Source organism: Podarcis pityusensis, assembly GCF_964106645.2.
Source record: "Podarcis pityusensis genome assembly, chromosome: 13".
NCBI lineage: Eukaryota > Metazoa > Chordata > Lepidosauria > Squamata > Lacertidae > Podarcis > Podarcis pityusensis.
Window position 1 is genome coordinate 39,737,083 of NC_138038.1, and position 19,178 is coordinate 39,756,260.

Sequence of the window (19,178 nt, forward strand, 5' to 3'; positions counted from 1 at the left end):
GGGGAGGAGGCCATGGCTTTGTTATTATATCGGACTCTTGGCAGAAACCCCTGAGAAGATCGAGAAGGGAGTGACAGGCCTGCGAAGATTAATGAGCAGACGTTAAGATTGTTCTTATGGAAGTGATGAAATGCGTCTGCTGTCTGAATATGACTCTTGGATGAATGGAAAAATCCACACAGGATTATAAAAATGCTTGTTTTCAACTCGCTTGTGGAGACTATCAGAGGTCACAAAGTAAAGAAAGGAAAAATATACGAAAACAACAAGAAGAGATGAGGAAAACAACAAAGAAGGAATGGATAGAATTGTGAACATTATTTGGACACAATTGTGAACATCAAAGCAGCAGCAATAAGATGACCAGATCCCTTTCGGAGCTCGAAACATGGGTACCCTCAACAAAAATTTGGCTCTGTAATTTGGAATTAATGTGATTTAATTGATTTGTTAATTTTTTTTTTAAAGAACAGTTTCAGGTTAAGAACGGACCTCCGGAACAAATTAAGTACATAACTCGAGGTTCCACTGTATAGAAGAAGCTCTGGCTGGGGATCTTGCAGCGGCGGCGATCTGGCGTTTGCTCCAGCTCCTGCTTATTTTGCTGCGGGCTCAACTTCCCCCTGCCAGTTCCGCGAGGGAACCGCTGCTCTTGCAAACCATCATGTATCCATCCTTGGCGCCCTTTCGCCAGCCCTCGCTGCCCGGCTGCAGCGGCTCTGGCGGGCAAGACCAAACTTACTTGAGATCTCCCCTTTATTTTGTTTAGTGTGTGTGCGCTTCCCCTCCTGAAAGTGTGGGTGGGTGGGTGGGTGGTGAGTTCCCCCCTGCGTTGCTGGTTTGAGTTCTGTGTGTTTCCTGCTTTGCTGCCGGCCTCCCAGTCCCTGTTTTGCATTGTTGGAGTGTGTGTTCTTTGCCACTTGCCTCCCAGTCGCGGCTGATGGGAGAAGGGGGGTGTTTTCTGGGCACTGCGTATTTTCCTCAGCGTTCTAACGAGCTGCCTGCTTCTCTAAGAGGCTTTCTGCTTCTGCCGCCAGGCTTTGGGATTTCCTGGGGCTCTCTTCCCTACCCCCCTTGCATATTGCATTTAAGCCGCGGGTGCCTGGCAGGGCTGCCTGTTGCCTGCTTTCAGCTTTCCCATCTCCGTTTAGAGCTTGGAAAATATCTGCTCCTTTAAGGAGTCGGCATTGATACACCCCCCCCCCTTTTCGGAAGAGCAAGCCTGGGCTGGTGGAAATAATCCTAGAAATATCAGATGGTGCCACTTTGCGAGGTGTGGTTTGTTTTTTGTGTGTGTATTATCTCTCCCCTCCCACCTTTTTTGCAATCGGTAGTACATGAAACAAGCCTCTCTGTTGTTAATTATTTAAACGTTGTTGTTTTTTAAATTAAAGATGGCTGGATGCTCAAGTTCCTAGTCCCTGGGGTGTGCTTGTCTCATGAGCTATGGGAGTAGCCGCCCTTCTGGGGAAATAGTTAATGGGCCCTTCCGCAATGGTGTTCCGTTCCTAGACAGAATAATAGCGCATCGGTGGTGGATTTAATTCTGCCTTTTATTAGTTGTTCCCTGTGGCTACCATATTGTCGATTTCTGGAGTGGCACAGCAAAAGAGGGGACCACCCCCCACTCTCCCCTAGGACATTTGTGGCATGAACAGCTATAGAATTTCATCGGGAAGTTCTAGGACTGGTGGGAAAGGAAGTATGTAGGACAGCCCCAAAACTTTTGCAGGTGCAAATAATATTGATGCATGTCCAATGAAAAGGACGTTTAGAAGCACCTCGTGTTCCCTGGACTTTTAGGGCAATGCATGGTGCTTTTGTTTGACACATAAAAATCTAGTTGCTCCCAAAGACTTGTTTTTCTGTCTCTGCACCACAACACTGCTTTGGAGCGACTTCTTTCCGATTGGTGGTTAAAATGACTATTGGTTGGTGCTAATGCCTGAGGATGTTGAAAGGTGCTTAACAAAAAAAAAGTTTGGGGTTTTTTTAATAAGTCAATAAATTCTAATGAAAAAGATCATTAAAAAAACTGTTCCAAAAAAATCCTTTAAAAGAATCAAGTCTTTATTTTTTTTTCTAAAAAAAGTCCTTCAAAGGTATCTTTCCCAAAATTGTCCAGTAGCATCTTAGAGACCAACGAAGTTTGTTATGGTATGAGCTTTCGTGTGCATGCAGGCTTCTTCAGATATCTGATATCAGGTATCTGAAGACCAACACGGCCACCTTCCTGTATTAAACAATAATAACCCCTAAAGCCATGTTTCCAGGGCTGGATGGGCCACTGACCTGACCCCACTCATCTTATGCTGGACTACAAAGCTCTTAACATCTTGGGATCAGCTTACTTGAGAGATTGCCTTCCCCCATGTATTCCCAACTCAACTGCTTTGATCTGAGAAAACTGGTGGAGTTACTGGTTCCACATAAAACACCTGCACTTGTGAAAAATCAATATTTTAGTGTGGCAGCATAGGCAGACTTTGGAACTCCCTGCCTATTGATACCAGGCAGGCGCAACTTTGGGGTACCCTCTGTAAAAAAAAGATTCAGGGGGGGTGACAAAAAAAAATTCCGCAGCGGGGACCACCTAACCTTGCTAGCCTCTGGTTGAGCCAAACTTGGGAGGAAGCGGGTGTTTTTATTTTGCTGTTTCCCCCTTGCCTGCCTGCCAGCCAATCTTTTGGGAGCGCCGAGAAGGCCCTTCCCACGTTCTCGCCTTCCCAGGTCCAGCGCTGATTCTCTTTTTTTGGGGGGGGGGGAGAGGAAACCTCGGGAGTGTTGGCCACCAACTCCGCCCTGCGGAGCCGCTTCCCCGAGGGCGTCGCCCGCTTCCTTCTTCCTCCTTTCGGACTCTGCCGCCACTCCGGCTCTGCCGCGGGGCGAGACTTTCCTCTGAGCAGGGGCGCCATGGCGACCCCCGAGGAGAAGGGGGAGGGGAAGCAGCGGCGGTGGAGCTGCACAGGCAAGTACCCCGAAGACCCCTCGGCGAAGGAGCCCCTGGAGGAAGGAGGCGAGAAGCTGAAGACGGAGGAGCCCGGCAAGTCCACCGAGAAGAAGGGGAGGAGGGAGGAAGGGGAGAGGGAGGAGGATCCCCTCCTCGAGTTCCAGGGACAGCAGGGGTCTCGATGGCTCTACCACCAGAGCAGCAGCAGCAGCGACGACGACGACAACCTTACTCCCTGGGACTTATTCCCGTGGCGCGGGCAGGACCCGTTTGCCCCGCGCTTTGGCTTTGAGCAGGAGAGTTACTATCGGGAGAGTCTCTCTAGCGCTGTCGCCTTGCAATTATCCCTGCGGTATTTGAGTCGGGACAAGCGGCGGAGGTTCCGCCGCAAAGTGCGCGAGATCCCGCTCAAGGAGGGCTTCGTCCGCATCCCCGAAGAGGCTCTGCACAAGGCAGGCGCCTCTCGCCTCGGATACCTGCTGCTCAGCTACTACGGCGGAACTTACGCAGTCGACGTGGCGGCCGATGCGCTGAGGGCCGTTTACTGCAAGTACGAGGCGGACAGGCTCCTCTTCTCCGTCAGGGAAGGTAAGTCTTTGGTGGATCGTGACCTTCGCAGTCGTTCAGTCTGACAGCAGATCCTTCCATCCCTGGTTGCGCCAGCCCAGCGCTGAGCTGCAGCCGCGAAGGAGGGAAGGAAAAACAACCATGGGCTTGGAATGTTTGGAAGTATCTTTACTTTAGCGCCAGGCATTTAGCGGAAATGGAACAATTTGGTATGTTTCAACCGTCTGGTTGCTATTGCTTAAAATATTACAAATACCTTCAGGGCCCTTAGGACACACAGAACAGCAAAGAATCAGCCTTAAGTACAAGGGCTGGCAGTTCTTTGGACTCGGGGTTGAGCTTGTCCCTTTGTAGAAGGGAAAGTCCTTTTCCTTTCCTGCTTGAGCCCTGCAAAAAGTTTTAATCAGGCCTGTAAATTCAGGAGGTTTGCAGGCCATCCTGACGTCTCTGGAACAGAGGAAGGTCCCAAATGGGCCTCAGGGTCCATCTAGCTCAGGATTGCTAACATTGCCTGACTGCGGCTCTCCCGGGTTTCAGGCAGGAGTCTTTCGCAGCCCTACCTGGAGACACCAGGGATTGAACCTGGGACCTTCTGCATGCAAAGCAGGTGTTCTGCCACTGAGCCATGGCTCTTCCCTGGTCATCCAGCTGGAAGAGCTGCCTGCTGAATGTCCTGCAAATAGATTGCACTAGGAAGAGGAGGAATATCCATGCTTTATGATGGTATAAAATGGTTTAGTGATGTTAAAATCTAGTGAATAATCTTCTGGAGAATAATCATTTGGAGAATATTCTTGAGAATATTATCAATTAATGAGAATGTTAGAGAATTTCATTTAAAATAGAAGAATATTCATTTTAATGCATTGAAAATGGTATAATTTTGATGCATTGAAAATGATATAATTAATTTATATGCATGTTTATTCATGGGTAAACTTGTTCAGATGGCAACCAAAAACTGTACAGATGCTTTTATTCAATGGGGCAATGCAGTGAATTCACATTCTTTGATTTTTTTGCACCAAACTTGAAATTGAAAAAACAACGTGTATGACTTGCGTTAATCACTAAGCCTACCACCCACCACTAACCGTATATTTACCATCAATTTGAATTCTAATTATGTTGTGTATGTATGAAATGTAGCTTTTAAAGTAAAAGCAATATAAAAAAACCTTAGGTCCGCTATATGAGTACGTTCTTTAATAAGCATATCTACATGGTGCAGTATTTTCAGTACTGTACAACACTAATAAAATCAATATAAAGTTTAAAATAAATGCTATTATTTCCAGAAAGTAAAACAAATAATCAGTAATGACAAGTTACATAACATCAGAAATGCAAATTACTATCTGCTCCCTTTACTTTTACCTTTAGACAAGTAAGGCAACACACAACATATTTAAATTATAACTGATAAATTGTGACAAGAAATAAATTTATTCAAAAAATAGGCTTTAAGTAACAAGTCTCAAATGTTTATAAATTTATATTGACTCCTCAAACATCTTAAGAGGATAAGTCACCATGTTTGTCTCCACTGGTAGCAGAGATTTCAGTTCCACACTGATCATCTGTGAGATCATAGAACAAAGTTGATGGTTGTGTAAAATTCAATGAGCTTGTTAGGAGCTTTAAGTTATGTGCTACATATGCAAGCTTTTCTGGTCTGTCTCTGTCTATTCCTTTTAGCTAAATAAATAAGTCCACCTCACGTGCTATTACACATAATTTTATAGGCCTAGGTACTTTAAGTGTATAAAGCATTAAAGCTACTTTCTGTAAAAAAAAAAAAAATCACACTGTATGGCCAAGGATATACAATCGCTAAGAATAAGGTCACACCAAAATATAAAAAAGGCTATTACATATAGTTGAAATACATACAAATTCAAATGTTCATCAAATTTAAACGAATAGCATTTTTAAAACTAAAAAAAAAATGTTTTCTGTAGCTCGCATTTCAGAAGTGCCAATGGTGAATGACACATTGCCCAGTAATGTAACTGGATCAAAAAATCCATTATTCATTACTTGCACTGGCAATATCACAGCTTGACTTAATTTTTACTAGATTTTTAAAATGTGGGTTGTAAAACCAGTTCTTACATTAGAATTTACAGTTTGTGGAGAATATTCTATACCCCCCAAGCAGCTAGTGTGACACCCCTAGTCACTGGTTAAGGAAAGAAGTGCTTACCCAGCAAGAAATGCACTGGCCCCAATTAAATATAGAAAAAGACTGTTGGGGGGGGCAGGGGGAGGGGGAATAAAGCAGCCAATTTTGACCTCTCCCTTACCTCCCTACAGGTTATGATTATATGCTGAGCAATGAAAGAAAGAGAAACGTGTGGTAAGTCCCAACACAATTCTGTTTGCAGGATGGGCAAATGTGTTGCTAGAACGAATGGTGCTAAGGGATTCGAAGATAAGCAAGGGGGACGGGGGACTGACAACTCCCCCAAATTTCAAGGAGTGGGTTGGGTCCCCTCAATATTCTGTGCCCATGACCATGGGAGTAGGCAGAGGGCCAGCTGCCCCCCAATCAAGTAAATAAAAAAAACTTAACTAATTGATCAGTTGTGTCCAAGAGAACTCAGTTCTGTCCCCCCAACATAAAGCCTGCCCCCCTAAAATAAATCCTGGTCACACTCAAGGCTTTGATTGGCCCCGATGGGCTGCTGTGGTGGACCCCTTCAGGCCCTCCCTGCTGTTGTGACAGACCCCATCAGGCCTCCTCTCACCACATGACATCACATGCAAACCATAATACTCTGAATTCAAACTTCTTCGTATTATCATAGAGCATGCTTTGTATGCAGGGCTGGCCCTAGACATTTTAGTGACTGAGGCAAATCAAGTGGGTGTTTCCCCAGAAATTGTAGTTTGCTAAGGGGGTGTGTTTGAAAACACAGGGGAAAGTCACTTCTCTCCTTTCTTTCCCTCCTGCCTTCATTCCTTCTCAGCAGCCCCACCAGCAATGAGCAGTGGCAGGAGAGCATCAATGGCAGGGAAACCCCTCGCCCTGCTGGGACCAGGGGGGCTGAGCCAGGCTGGGATGGACGAGGCAACCTGAGATGAAGTGGCTGTTGCCTTCTGCTGGTGGAAAGGAGACTGCCTGACCTGAAAGAGGAGGGGGAGCTGGACTTGACAGCCAAGACCAATCAGCTTAATAATAATAATAATAATAATATAATAATAATAATATCATAGTCCAGAGGGGAGAGGGGAGGCACAGCTGCTGCATCATCCTCTCTCAGCAAGATGGAAAAGTATGGACAAGAGAGGCAGCTGACTGGTTTGAGTATATTCTTGGCCATTAAAAAGGATGGCAAATTACATCATGCTTTTCCCCCAGTGTGGAATAAATCAGCATGTTTTCCAGGTTGCATAGAAAAGCAGATCTTAGCATGCTCAGAGGATCAATGAAGGCAGTATACCAGGGGTGGAAAACTTCAGCCCCAGCTTGTATCCTAATCAGGTTCTAATTCTCTCCCCACAACAATGCCTAAAATAAAATCAATGTTTTTCTCACAGGTCAATGAAAGGAGTCGCTGTCACTGCTGATCAAATGGTCTGCAAGGATCAGTGAGGGCAGTAGAGCAGGGGTGGAGCACTTCAGGCCCAGCTTGTATCCTAATTCGGCTCTAATGCTATCCCTCCCTCTCCACCCCACCCTCCCAGCCACAAATGCCAACATAAAAGAAATGTTTTTGCCACAGGTCACTGGAAGGAGTCGCTATCACTGGGGATGAGATGGTCTGCAAGGGAAGAAAAGAATTACTTGAAATTATTGAAAAGGACCTAGGATTCTTTATAGATTTATTAAGCTATGGCTTTATTATCACACGGAAAGAATACCGGGACTTGTTTCAAGCAAAGAAAGACTTCAAGGAGGAATGTCAAAAATTGCTGGATATGATCCAGGAAAGGGGGGAGGCAACTTGTTGCTGGTTCCTGGAACAAGTAGAAAGGAAACATCCAGGCTCCATTCAGATTCTGCTAGTTGCAGTACATGGTGAGTATGACTTGGAGTACTTTCTAAGCTTCAAGGACAGTTCAACTACCTTCCTCCTCCTTGCAACAGTCATGTCAGGTAAAGAATTGTCTTTTACAGGCTCGGGTAAAGAATTGGTCCAGGGGACAGGCCCCTCAGGGCTGAAGTCAGAATCCCCCCTATTTGCGGAGGAAGGAAGAAGCAGCAAGGTGGAAAACCCAGCAGTTTGTGGGGAAAGTGTTGTGTGTAATCTGTGTCCCTGTGAAGTAAGTGGCTGAACACACGGGCCCAGATCAGGGGAGGGGACAGCTGCCTCCCCCCAGTCAAGTAAATGAATAAAAATACTTAACTACTAAAAGTAGGAATCGTAGAAATTGGATTGATCTTTATTACGGCCATTGGCCCGTCACACGACAGTTTCCCATACCAACATAATGTACTTGAACCTCCAAATTTAAAACCGTCAAAACTTACAAAAAACAGACAAGAACCAAAGCAGAACAAAAACAAAAGACCAACATCATACGTTGCAATAAATTTGTAACATAACCATCACCATCTGCTCACAAATCAATAAAAGACATCAATGGTGATTCACCTAGTTACATCCTAAAACATAGATCATGGTTTAAAGGGATTTTCCGAGCCACACAGGAGTCCGTTTCTCTTCTTTAGGGATAGGACACTGATCAAGAATCTGGCAACCGTGAGTGATCTTAGGGGGTCATCATCATTTAATAGATATCTCAGTTTGGCTTCATTCGTATCATCGGCAATTCCCTTTAGATATTGGGCAAGAAACTTGCTCCTGGCCGATGAGTGAAAAGCACAGTCAAAAATTATGTGATGCAACGATTCCGGTGCCCCACAATTACAATCACATAAGAGCGATATCTGTCCATTGGAGAATCTATTTCTCAGCATGTTCGATGGGAAGGTGTTGAATCTTGCCTTTACAAAGGCATATCTATGAGCCGAAGAAGTTAAGGAATTCAAATAGTTTGGGAGCCTTAAGAGGGGTAATAAACCAAGGTTTAGAGGTGAGCAGGTACCATTGCCCAATACCATTTTCTGCTGCAAGTCCATCTCCTCTAGTTTACAGGTTACTGTTCTTTTAGCTGGAACTATGTCCTGCTCTAGTAATTTGGATGGGGAGATTCCCATTGCCGTTATTTTCAGCTGTAAATTTTTTACCCATGGGCTCTGGAAATCATCTCTCCACATACATTGTATCAAGTACAAGTTTGGGAGATTGTGGGAATCGTAGAAAGATTTTGACAGATTTTTCTGAGTACTTGGGGTAAAAAAAAGAAGTAATTTTAAACAACTGTTGTTGAGACATTTCATTCCACATCTGCAAGACACAGCCAGACAGATTACTCCTGAGTGTCCCTGCTCAGGAACTGGAGCCAGACCAGCCGCCTGGTTCTCTAGGGAGCTGGTAATGAATAAGCGTGTGAGAGGGTGACTACAAGGAAGTTGGCAGAATGAGTCTGACTGAACACAGACTAGAGCCTCTTTGAAGACCTATTCTGTGGCAGTGCATTCCCATTTCCTGGAATGGGAATGTTTTCTTATGTTTTCTTTTCCTTTCACTGTATCTCTCATGTGATTGGTTGAGTGTGGGTCACATGAGAGAGGCATTCCATTCTGTTCCAACTGTTATTCCAGTAACTATCATTTTCAACTGTCTTTCTGCTTCTCTCTGCGTGTGAGGAGGGGGAATGGCTGCCAAGAGAGAGTTCTCAGGATACTCATTTGGGCCGTGTCTGTTAGTGTGATCTGTCTAAAGTGAAACAGAAAGAGAAAGATCCCTAAATGTTAATAGCGAGAAACCTGTGCAGGGGCTCTCTGTAAGGAACAGGGAGAATGCCCCTGAGGTGAAAGAAAAAACCTTTCATAAGAAACTGTCAGACCTGAGTGAGAACTACTATGGCCAAAATGAATGTAGAAGAAAGTAGCTCTAAAAGAGCCATTAGTGGTCTGTATTTGTGGGGCTGACCTCAAGCAGTGCTCCTTGGTGTGGTCATATGGGTGTTAGAAACAGGAATGTCCTGATTTCAGGTGGAAAAGGGGTCTGGTGCTCATATTGGTGATAAATTATTTTGTTACAGGATCTTCCAGAAACAATCAGACCAGAGGTGTTTTTGGACTCAGAAATGAGTCGTGAAAGATACAGGTGAGCAATGTCTCTCTCAGTTTTTCAAAGCTTTCTCCTTTAAGGGAAAGTTATCTACATTGAATTTCTTTTTGGGTTTCAGAGAAGTGTTCAGCAGAACACATTTGGTATATGAAGGTCTCGCAATCATCACATGTGGTGAATGTTCTCTAAAACGTTCCCAAACTACATCTGTGTCAGGGACTGGGCAGAGGAGGAGTGGTGGAGACCTGAACCTTCCAGGGAAGAGGAAGAAGAAGACAGTATAGATTTACAACAGGGGGTTGAGAGAGGTCACAGCTCAGAGTCAGATGAGAGGGAAAGTTGGGAAATCATGGGAGAGCAACACACAGCTAACATTGTCATTAGAAAGCATTCCAGACACACCATCTTCCAGAACCCAGCGAGCCTTTATTTTTTTTTTTTTTTTATAAACAATTTATTGGGTTTTACAATAGAAATAAACATAATAAACAGTATAACATTTATCTTAACATAATTTCACATTTTCTTTGGACTTCCTCACATCTCCCTCTCCCACTTTCATCGTTATAACATTTTGTCAGCAATTTATTATCTTATTTGCATTCTTATATCCCTTCTATGTTTCATAATCTTCTAGTTCTCAAAAGGGGTTATATTTTCACAATCTTGCTTATTTTCTTAAAATCCTCTAAATTTAGTGGTGCTCAGTTATTTTGATCTAGCATCCTGTTTAGCATTCACTCAAATTACAATATTTTTGTAAATAATTCTTAAATTTCTTCCAATCCTCCTCAGTCCTCTCTTCTCCCAGGTCACGAATTCTGCCGGTCATCTCAGCCAGTTCCATGTAGTCTATCAGTTGCATCTGCCATTCTTCCAGTGTGGGTAGATCTTGAGTTTTCCAATGTTTTGCGAGACCCAGCGAGCCTTTAAAGTAGGAGAGCTAAGAGGTCAAAGACAGTGCCAATAGAAGTGACGAATGAGGAGGTGGGAGAGATGGGATGTGTGGAGATTCACTTGGGACAACGCCATTATTGAAGAGACTGGGTTGTATAGCCTCTCTCTGTAAATATTGAATAAAAAAGAATGGTAAGAAATATTCCCTTGTTACGATAATTTTCTGGGCAACAGCTGGGTGTTGCTGACAGCATCCTGAAAATCTGTCACTTGCACATTGCATTCTTGGGTTCCCAGGAACAGAGCTGGGAAAATACTACGATTCAACATTGGTGTTGCTTAAATCCAATTGTTTATATCCCCCGTCCTCTGAGGAATGGGCTTAGCATCACAAATTGATGTCTAAGTAAAGCAGATTGTGAGGAAAGTGAAATCTGTAAGTTTGGAGAAAAGGTTTTTCTACTCTTTAAATAAAGGAGCTCAGACTTACCAGATCTTGCAACATTGCAGGCACATGGAGAAGAGCAGAAAGAAGGTGTGCCCAGGCAGAGAGGAGGAGATATAGTTGCGCCCACTTCCTGCCTGGGCACAAGGGTTTTTTTATCACAGAGCTCTTGCTAGCAAGTTTACGGGAAAACCCTTTCATGCGCCTATCTAGCAAAACACAAATTGTTGGTTTGACTGCATTTTAAATGTCTCACACAAAGAGCTCATGGTTTTCCACTTTTCAGTTGTGATCTTGGGGTTAATATTCCACATCTCCATTTCACTCTTTTACACCCTGCTTTCCATAGGGGTTTAAGTGTGCGTAGGTCTCTTCCTAATCTTCATAGAATCATAGGATTGTTGGAAGGGATCCTGAGGGTGTTATAGTACAACCCTTTGCAATGCCAGAATATGCAGCTGCCCCATGCAGGGATCAAACTTGAAACCTTGGCATTATCAGCTCCAGGGCTTTTTTCATCTGGACCTCACCAGAACTGAGTTCCAGCACCTCTCAGGTGAGCGCCATGGCCATTATAAGAGAAGAAGGGAAGCGTTCATGGTGAGTTGCAGCATCTCTTTCTAGAAGAATAACACTGATCAGAACCGTGCTCTAACCCATTTTATTGTTTCTTTGAGATTTTCTGGTCAAATATTATTGGGGTGGGGATTGCTTCCCATCATGGGGGATGCAGAGGGTGTCCAGCTGGTGTTTAATCCATTTCTCTTTCCATTTTCTACTTTGTGGCATTCAGACTGTGCTTCACGGAGGCTGGATCCTTCCTTTGCTTTTATACTGATGTCATATTTGAGGTGAGAGGAGCTGTGACCATCACCTACCACTTTGATTCATGGTCTAAGCACCTGGCCAAACAGAACATGAAGAATTGGGTTGTTGCTGGGCCTTTGATCAACATTGAAGCAGATCCAGCAAAGGCTGTGGCAGCTGTTCACTTCCCTCACTTCTTGTGTCTTGCAGGTATGGCAGGCAAAAAAGCTTGCAACAAAATAAATATTGCATGTAACAGGAAGGGTGCAGTGATGAGCTTTGTCATCCACACTCATGGGAGGTCATGCACAGGCTGGCTGCAGAGGAGTGGTGGGAGGCACCAGTTGGGGAACTCCCAAGGGAACCCCCAGGGGAAGAAGGCTCAGAGCCAGGAGAGTGCTGGTGGGACAATGATGAGGGATCAGAGGGAGCAGCCTGGGAGGAGGTGGTGTTGGAGGTTGGAGAGGGAACAGGGTTTAGTGAGCAGGAAGAGGCTGTGACCGAGAGCAGTGCAAAATTGGAGGCAGAAGTGGAGACTGGAGAGGAAGGGGGCCAGGAGACAGATGTGAGGCAGGCCGCTGAGAAGCCAGGGCAGCCTCCCCCTCCTTTTGCAGCCTGCTCCTTTCTCCATTCGTCTCCCAGAATCAGAAGTGGTATGAAGAAAGCAGAGCAAATACAGACATAGTTTTGGAATCTCAGATCGCTTTGGGAAGGACCTGGGGGAGAAAGAGCCTTAGGGAACAGCCTCATAGGGGCTAGATGTACAGTGGTGCCTCGCAAGACGAAATTAATTCGTTCCGCAAGTTTTTTCTTCTTGCGAGTTTTTCGTCTTGCGAAGCACGGTTTCCCATAGGAATGCATTGAAAATCAATTAATGCGTTCCTATGGAAACCGCTTGCCAGGCTGACGGTGCGGAGAAGGGCTTTTCTCCCCACCGCAAGCCTTCAGGACAGGTACGGGAACAGAGGGGAAGGGGCGCAGCACTTCTCCTCTGTTCCTGGGGCTTGCGGTGGGAGGAGGGTTTTTCCTCTCCACCGCCAACATTCAGAACAGCATTCTGAATGTTGGCGGTGGGAAGGAAAACCCTCTTCCCACCGCAAGTCTTCAGGACAGCCATCCGAAGGCTGGCGCGGGGAGAAGGGCTTTCCGCCCCACCGCCAGCCTTCGGAGGAGCCTTCCGAAGGCTGGCTCGGGGAGAAGGGCTTTTCTCCCCACCGCCAGCCTTCGGAGGAGCCTTCCGAAGGCTGGCGCGGGGAGAAGGGCTTTTCTCCCCACCGCCAGCCTTCGGAGGAGCCTTCCGAAGGCTGGCGCGGGGAGAAGGGCTTTTCTCCCCACCGCCAGCCTTCGGAGGAGCCTTCCGAAGGCTGGCTCGGGGAGAAGGGCTTTTCTCCCCACCGCCAGCCTTCGGAGGAGCCTTCCGAAGGCTGGCTCGGGGAGAAGGGCTTTCCGCCCCACCGCCAGCCTTCGGAGGAGCCTTCCGAAGGCTGGTGCGGGGAGAAGGGCTTTCCGCCCCACCGCCAGCCTTCGGAGGAGGTCCGAGGACAGTGGGGAAGACGCGCTGCGCTTCCCCGCTGTCCTGGAGATTTCCCTATGGGCTTTCGTCTTGCGAAGGAAGCCCATAGGGAAATTCGTTTTGCGAAGCGCCTCCAAAACGGAAAACCCTTTCGTCTAGCGGGTTTTCCGTCTTGCGAGGCGTTCGTCTTGCGGGGCACCACTGTACCGGAATGAGTTGCAGTGCAGGGTTGACTTCACTGACACTGGGTGTTTTATTGCTGACCTGCTCTTGACTCCAGTTCCTGGTGGACAGCTCCACAGTTTCCCACTTGTAACATGTCTGTTTGTTTTTTCTTTTGCTCCTTTCCAGGTAAAGGTGGTTCCCAAGTCCTCATTGCACATTTTGTGGAAGGTGGCATGAGTCTAGAGAAGCCAGACAGAGTGGGGCCGTATCATGTTGTGTTGGAAAACCCAAACTTCTCTCCACGTGGAGCCATTTTGAAAACATCATGGTCATGGTTTAAGCGGAAGATAATAGTGCACACTGTAGCACTGCTCTATCAAATGGTTCAATTCCAGCCACCAACATTCCACCTGTACCTTCTGCCCAATGACCATTCCATAACAAAGGTAACCAGGATTCTGCAACTCTGATTGGTATTCCAGACGTCCTGGATCTTTTGCTTGACCATAGGAAGCCTGACAGAGTAGCTATACAAAATTATGCATCAGAGTGTGTCATGGTTTATTAACTGTATCTCCTTTTGTTGGGCTTGAACTAATTTACCAGACTGCTCGCCAACATCATATTACCTATCCATATTTTGGTCTCTGCTACTGAAGTGGTTTAGTTTTTTTATATCACTGATGGAGATCCTGTGTCCCTTCAAATGTTTTGGGACTACAAAATCCATCATTCCTGACTCATGACATCTGGCAGGTTGCAGGTTCCCCATCCCTGCCTTAAATGCTGCAACAAAGCCAAGAAAGGGGTAGGGATCCAGTCTTCCAGAAATTGGTTACCTTTCTTGCATAACTCAGAAGTGCCCTTCTTTGCCTTTCCCAGGCGGTTCATGAGCATGAAGTACAGTGCCCTTCACAGAGAATAGACAAACCCCCCTGGACCCTGAGGCCTCTGACGATTGGCTCTCGCTTCTTTGTGGAGACAAATGATGTCAGAGTCTGTCCCAAGGTGAGACGCAAAGATGATGAAAGGCTTTGCTAGGGCAGAGCCAAGGGTGTAAAGCATGAGAACGGGAGGGACTCCACCAGGATCCCTCGTCACGCTTTAATTTGACTCCCTTGGACTGGTCGACTGGGCTAAGCCTTGTTTGCACATAAGGAGGTTTTATGCTTCCTCACAGGAAGTGGAGTTTCAATACCTGGATGCTGACAAGATGCAGCAGTACGTGGAACTGTCTGCTGAGCAAATGCAAGACATGTTCAACTTCAGTGTGATGGACAAGCGCACGAATGAACTCATCTGGGAGGCCCGTGTGACACAAAGTGAGTTGGATTGGAGGAAGATCGGAAGGTTTGACCATAATTGGGGAGGCAGGATGGAAAATGACATCCCAGTCACATTCCCTCTTTGACTGCTTCATTCCTGTTCTCTTTCAGAAGAGTTAAAGTCTCCTGAGATGACGTCTTCTCCTTCAAACTCAGAGCAAGGTCTGCAGGTTTTAATTACTTATTTCCTCATAGTTAAATCCCACCTTCCTCCCAATGGCAGCACAGAGTGGCTGGTGATACAGTACCATAGAAAAGTTACTTTTGTAATGTTAGGGAATCGCCTTCCGGTGCAGGTTCCCCATTGCTTTATAATCTCCTTTGGTGCCAGATGAAGTTCTTTCCACGCAGCTAAATTTTGTAGAAACAGCTTTGGCTTGGATTCAGCACACCCAGTGTGCTAACGGAATCCAGTGCAAATGCTCAAGATACTGCAATTGGGCTTTCCTCCCTTCACCCACCACTTCCCTCAAATGCACTTTGGAGGGTGAAGGAGAACCCCCAGAACAGCCGGAAAGGGTGCAGTGTGTGTACTTGGCTGCTGGGGAGGGATAGCTCTGTCTGGCAAGCAGGAAAGGTCACAGAGGGCGACATTTACCGTATTTTTTGCACCACAACACTCACTTTTTTCCTCCTAAAAAGTAAGGGGAAATGTCTGTGCGTGTTATGGAGGGAATGCCTACGGGTGGCATGCCTATGGATTTTCCTCCTCTAAAAACTACATGCGTGTTATGGTCGGGTGCGTGTTATAGAGCGAAAAATACGGTATTTTCTCCTGGTATGTTTTACCGCCTGGGCTTCTTAGTTTTCAGCTGAGTGTCAGTTGTTAAACTATTTTTCTAATTGCATGTTAATGTGTGTGTTTGTTGCTCTGTTTTTCCTTGTGAGCCAACTTTGGAAATTGTGTTATGAAGGGGTAGTGCAAGTGTAAGACTTTAACAAGTAACATATGTGACACAGAGTCCAAAAAGTTGGTATTCTTCCAAGGACAGGGGCCTTGTGGGTAGTTTTCATGGATATAAATGCTGGCAGAATGGCCTCTCCCTACAGTATCGCAGCAGACCCCTGCCAGCAGTCCTGGTTTGCACCCCCCAAAAATCGTTCACCCGGGGCGATGGCCCCCTGGGCCCCCCACACTATACCCCTGCTACAACTATGATGTAGAATGGAAGGTGAGAAGCGTGTGTGAGTGCAAAATTTTGGTGTCACACACAACGCTGCTGCAATTTGAAACCCGAAGATCTTCTACTGGTTAACGTTCCATGATTATCATTTCCCCGTGATCCCTCCTTGTTTCCTACCTATCCATAAACTTTCTCTCTCTCTTTTCCAGGTGCTTGTTGCTGCACTCTGACCCATGCTGCTTCCAGCAGCACTGACTCAGGACATGGTGTGGAAAGCAGGTAGGGCTTGACATTCCCTTTCCTCACACAAAGCCAGTCCTGCTATTAGGGACAATTCAGCAGCTGCCACAGGCAGACAGCAGATGCTGGGGGGGGGGGTGCGCTGTTTAGGCATTGGCTGCACTGCTGTTGCTGGAGGAGCAGGAACATGCAAATGTGTAAAGTCAACAGAAGCTAAATTGGGTATCTCTCTACATATTGGTTGCATGCAATGCTCCCCTCAGAGCAGGAGGAGGTTTAGCTCCAATCCCAGCATTGTGTTCCTCGGACCTCCGATCGCTGATCAAAGATGGCTCTCTAAACTTCAGAGCAACCTCAGGCCACACCTCTTTCCCCTCCCTCAGTGCCAGTCACAGTCATGGAAGGTGACAGCACCTCCTGATGATGTAGTTCCTTCCCATATCCCTTTGATGAGGTTCTCTTGTTTTGTGTCTGCTTTTGCCTGCTGTTGGAGGCGCCAGTGCAGAGTGAAGCTGAGGACCATCAGAGAACATCTGGTGTCCGTCCTGGAGAATCTGGATGAGGATGAACTCAAGAGGTTCAAGCTCAATCTCAGCGATTCCCCCATCAGGGGTGGCTATGACAACATCCCTCGGGGGAGGCTAATGAAGGCGGATGTCATGGACCTGAGCTTGCTGCTGCTTGGTTTCTACATGGAAGATGCTGTGCAGGTGGCGGCTGAGGTGCTCAGAGCCATCAACTGCAGGCCCGAGGCAGAGAGGCTCATCTCTCTGAGACTGAGTAAGAAAGAAGGAATTCCAGCTCACAGAACTTGCTAGGATGGAAGGCAAATGGAGTGCCACCTGCCCCCCCCCCCAAGCAAATGCAGAGTGGTGGATTGATAATCTCTTCATGGGGGCAGTGGGGATGAGAGAATAGAAACCTTACATCAGGGATAACCAACCTGGTGCCCTTCAGTAGTTGGCTTATCTTTTTTATTTAACAGAATGTGTGTTATGCTCAGTTATAAGAAACAAATCTCTAAGCTATTTGTATAAAACAAAAAATATTATTTTTAAAAGTCAGAAGTTTAAAATGAGTTGAGCTTAAAAAATTTCAAAATGTTAATAGTATCAGCAGCTAAAATATAATTTTTAAAATAAAATCACCTATTAAAATATGTGTCAGCTTTACGTATCTGTGTAGGCTTGCCTAAACAAATATTTTTTTTAGCAAGCACTGAGCATAGTACAAAGAAGACAGCTGTCAATGGGCAAGCCGTTCCAGAGTGTAGGTGCTGCCTTGCTAGAATATGGATTCCCTAGAGGTGTTGGACTGCTGCTCCCATCAGTCCCAGCCAGCACTGCTAAAGATCAGGCATGATGGGAGTTGTAGTCCTGCAGTTTACTTAGGGCACTGTGTTGGCTACCGCTGCTGTACATACAAAAGCTGTTTGCTCTGGGGCAATGTTGTTGGAGATAAGAAGACATGGATCTAGTTGTGCATCCACACCACATTTTTAATGCACATTTAGAGCATGTGGCTTCCCCCAAAGCATCCTGGGAACTGTAGTTTAGCCTTTCACAGGGCTGAAATACACCATGCTCTAAATACAATACTGTTCCCAGGATTCTTTGGAGGAATTTATGCACTTAAATGGTGTCGATCAGCCCTTCGTCTTGTGTCCCTCAGATCTGAGGCTTACAGAAGAGCACTTCACATGGTCATGCAAGATGGGAGTTGTAGTCCAGCATCTTCTGGAGGGCACCATATTGACTACCCCTGATTCACATGGTCTCATGTTCCCCAGTTTGGGGAGTTTTGCTACAACATGATCAGGGGACAGCTTGCTCTGCCTGGGAACAGGTACATCAGTGAAGCTTCTCACAAATTTAGGGATGTGTTTCTCACTTTAGGTAAAACTTGCCCTTTCTAACTTCCTGAACCCCTTGCCTGCACCCACCGTAATACTTTAGGATTACCTGCATAGGCCACCACTTGGAACATTCTAGAGCTGTTTTTCAACTTTGGATCCCCTGATGTTGCTGAACTTCAACTCCCACCCTCTTTGAGGTCAGGTTAAGCTAGCTGGGGGTGATGGAACTTGTAGACCAACAACATCTGGGGGCCCAAAGTTGAAGATCATTCTCTAGAGTAGGAACAGGTAACTGTTGAACCTCCAGAAGTTGTTGAACCAACTCCCATCACACCCAGCCAGCTTGGCCAGTGGAGCCCAGGATGGTGGGAGTTGTAGTTCAGCAACATTTGGAGGGCCAAAGGTTTCCCACACTTTAGAAATTTGGGGGCTTCTTTTCCCTTCATTTCCTGACAGTATTTAATTGCTTCACACATGTACTCAATGATCCCTTTTTTCCTTCCTCCAGGAAGAAGTTCATTCTGAAACCTGTGCCTTAGAACTTAATAAGAGCCTGCTGGATCAGGCCAGCATCCTGTTCTCACCGCCACCAGCCAGATGGCTGTGGGAAACCTGCAAGTGCAAGAACTCGCTCTCTTTCTGTGGCTTCCAGCAACTGGTATTCAGAAGCATTTCTGCCTCTGACTGAGGAGGGAGAGCACAGCCATCATGGCAAGGAGCCGTGTCTTCCATGAAGTTGTCCAGTAACTTTTTTTGAAACCACCCAAGTTGGTGACCAGCACTGTCTTCTGTGGAAGTGAGTTCCATGGTCTAACTCTGCGCTGTGTGAAGGACTTCTATCTGTCTGCGTCTTCCAACATCCAGCCTCATTGGCTGCTCACTGGTTCTAGCGTTCCAAGAAAGGGATAAAAACATTTCTCTGTCCACTTTGCTCACACCCTGAATAATGTTATAAACTTCTATCATGTCCTCTCTTACCTTTTCTCTAAACAGTCTCAAACCCTGCAGCCTCACTCATATGGGAGTTGCTGCATCCCCTCAATCATTTTGCTTGCCCTTTTCTAGGGCACCAGAGTCGTGGAAAGAGGCGTACATTACACTTATACCTAAAACAGAGACTGAAAAGACTCAGCTTAAGAACTAC

At 46.1% G+C, this 19,178-nt stretch overlaps 1 protein-coding gene across 7 annotated transcripts in view; it reads left to right on the forward strand.

The window, feature by feature from the left end:
* Positions 1–19,091, forward strand: part of LOC308461257 (uncharacterized protein) — a 43,996-nt gene extending 24,905 nt beyond the window's left edge. The window contains exons 2-13 of one of the 7 annotated variants that reach the window (XM_080978010.1): positions 5,834–5,876; positions 7,246–7,541; positions 7,626–7,786; positions 9,635–9,699; positions 11,799–12,022; positions 13,677–13,936; positions 14,373–14,498; positions 14,671–14,812; positions 14,927–14,977; positions 16,149–16,218; positions 16,673–16,959; positions 18,543–19,091. In XM_080978010.1, the coding sequence (XP_080834136.1) occupies positions 5,834–5,876; positions 7,246–7,541; positions 7,626–7,786; positions 9,635–9,699; positions 11,799–12,022; positions 13,677–13,936; positions 14,373–14,498; positions 14,671–14,812; positions 14,927–14,977; positions 16,149–16,218; positions 16,673–16,959; positions 18,543–18,559 (1,742 nt within the window). In that variant the 3' untranslated portion in view covers positions 18,560–19,091. Of the gene's footprint in view, positions 1–2,846; positions 3,539–5,833; positions 5,877–7,245; positions 7,542–7,625; positions 7,787–9,634; positions 9,700–11,798; positions 12,023–13,676; positions 13,937–14,372; positions 14,499–14,670; positions 14,813–14,926; positions 14,978–16,148; positions 16,219–16,672; positions 17,233–18,542 lie in introns of those variants that run through there. The other 6 variants (XM_080978013.1, XM_080978007.1, XM_080978008.1 and 3 more) reach the window with 6 other exon arrangements.
* The last annotated feature ends 87 nt before the right edge of the window (positions 19,092–19,178 follow it).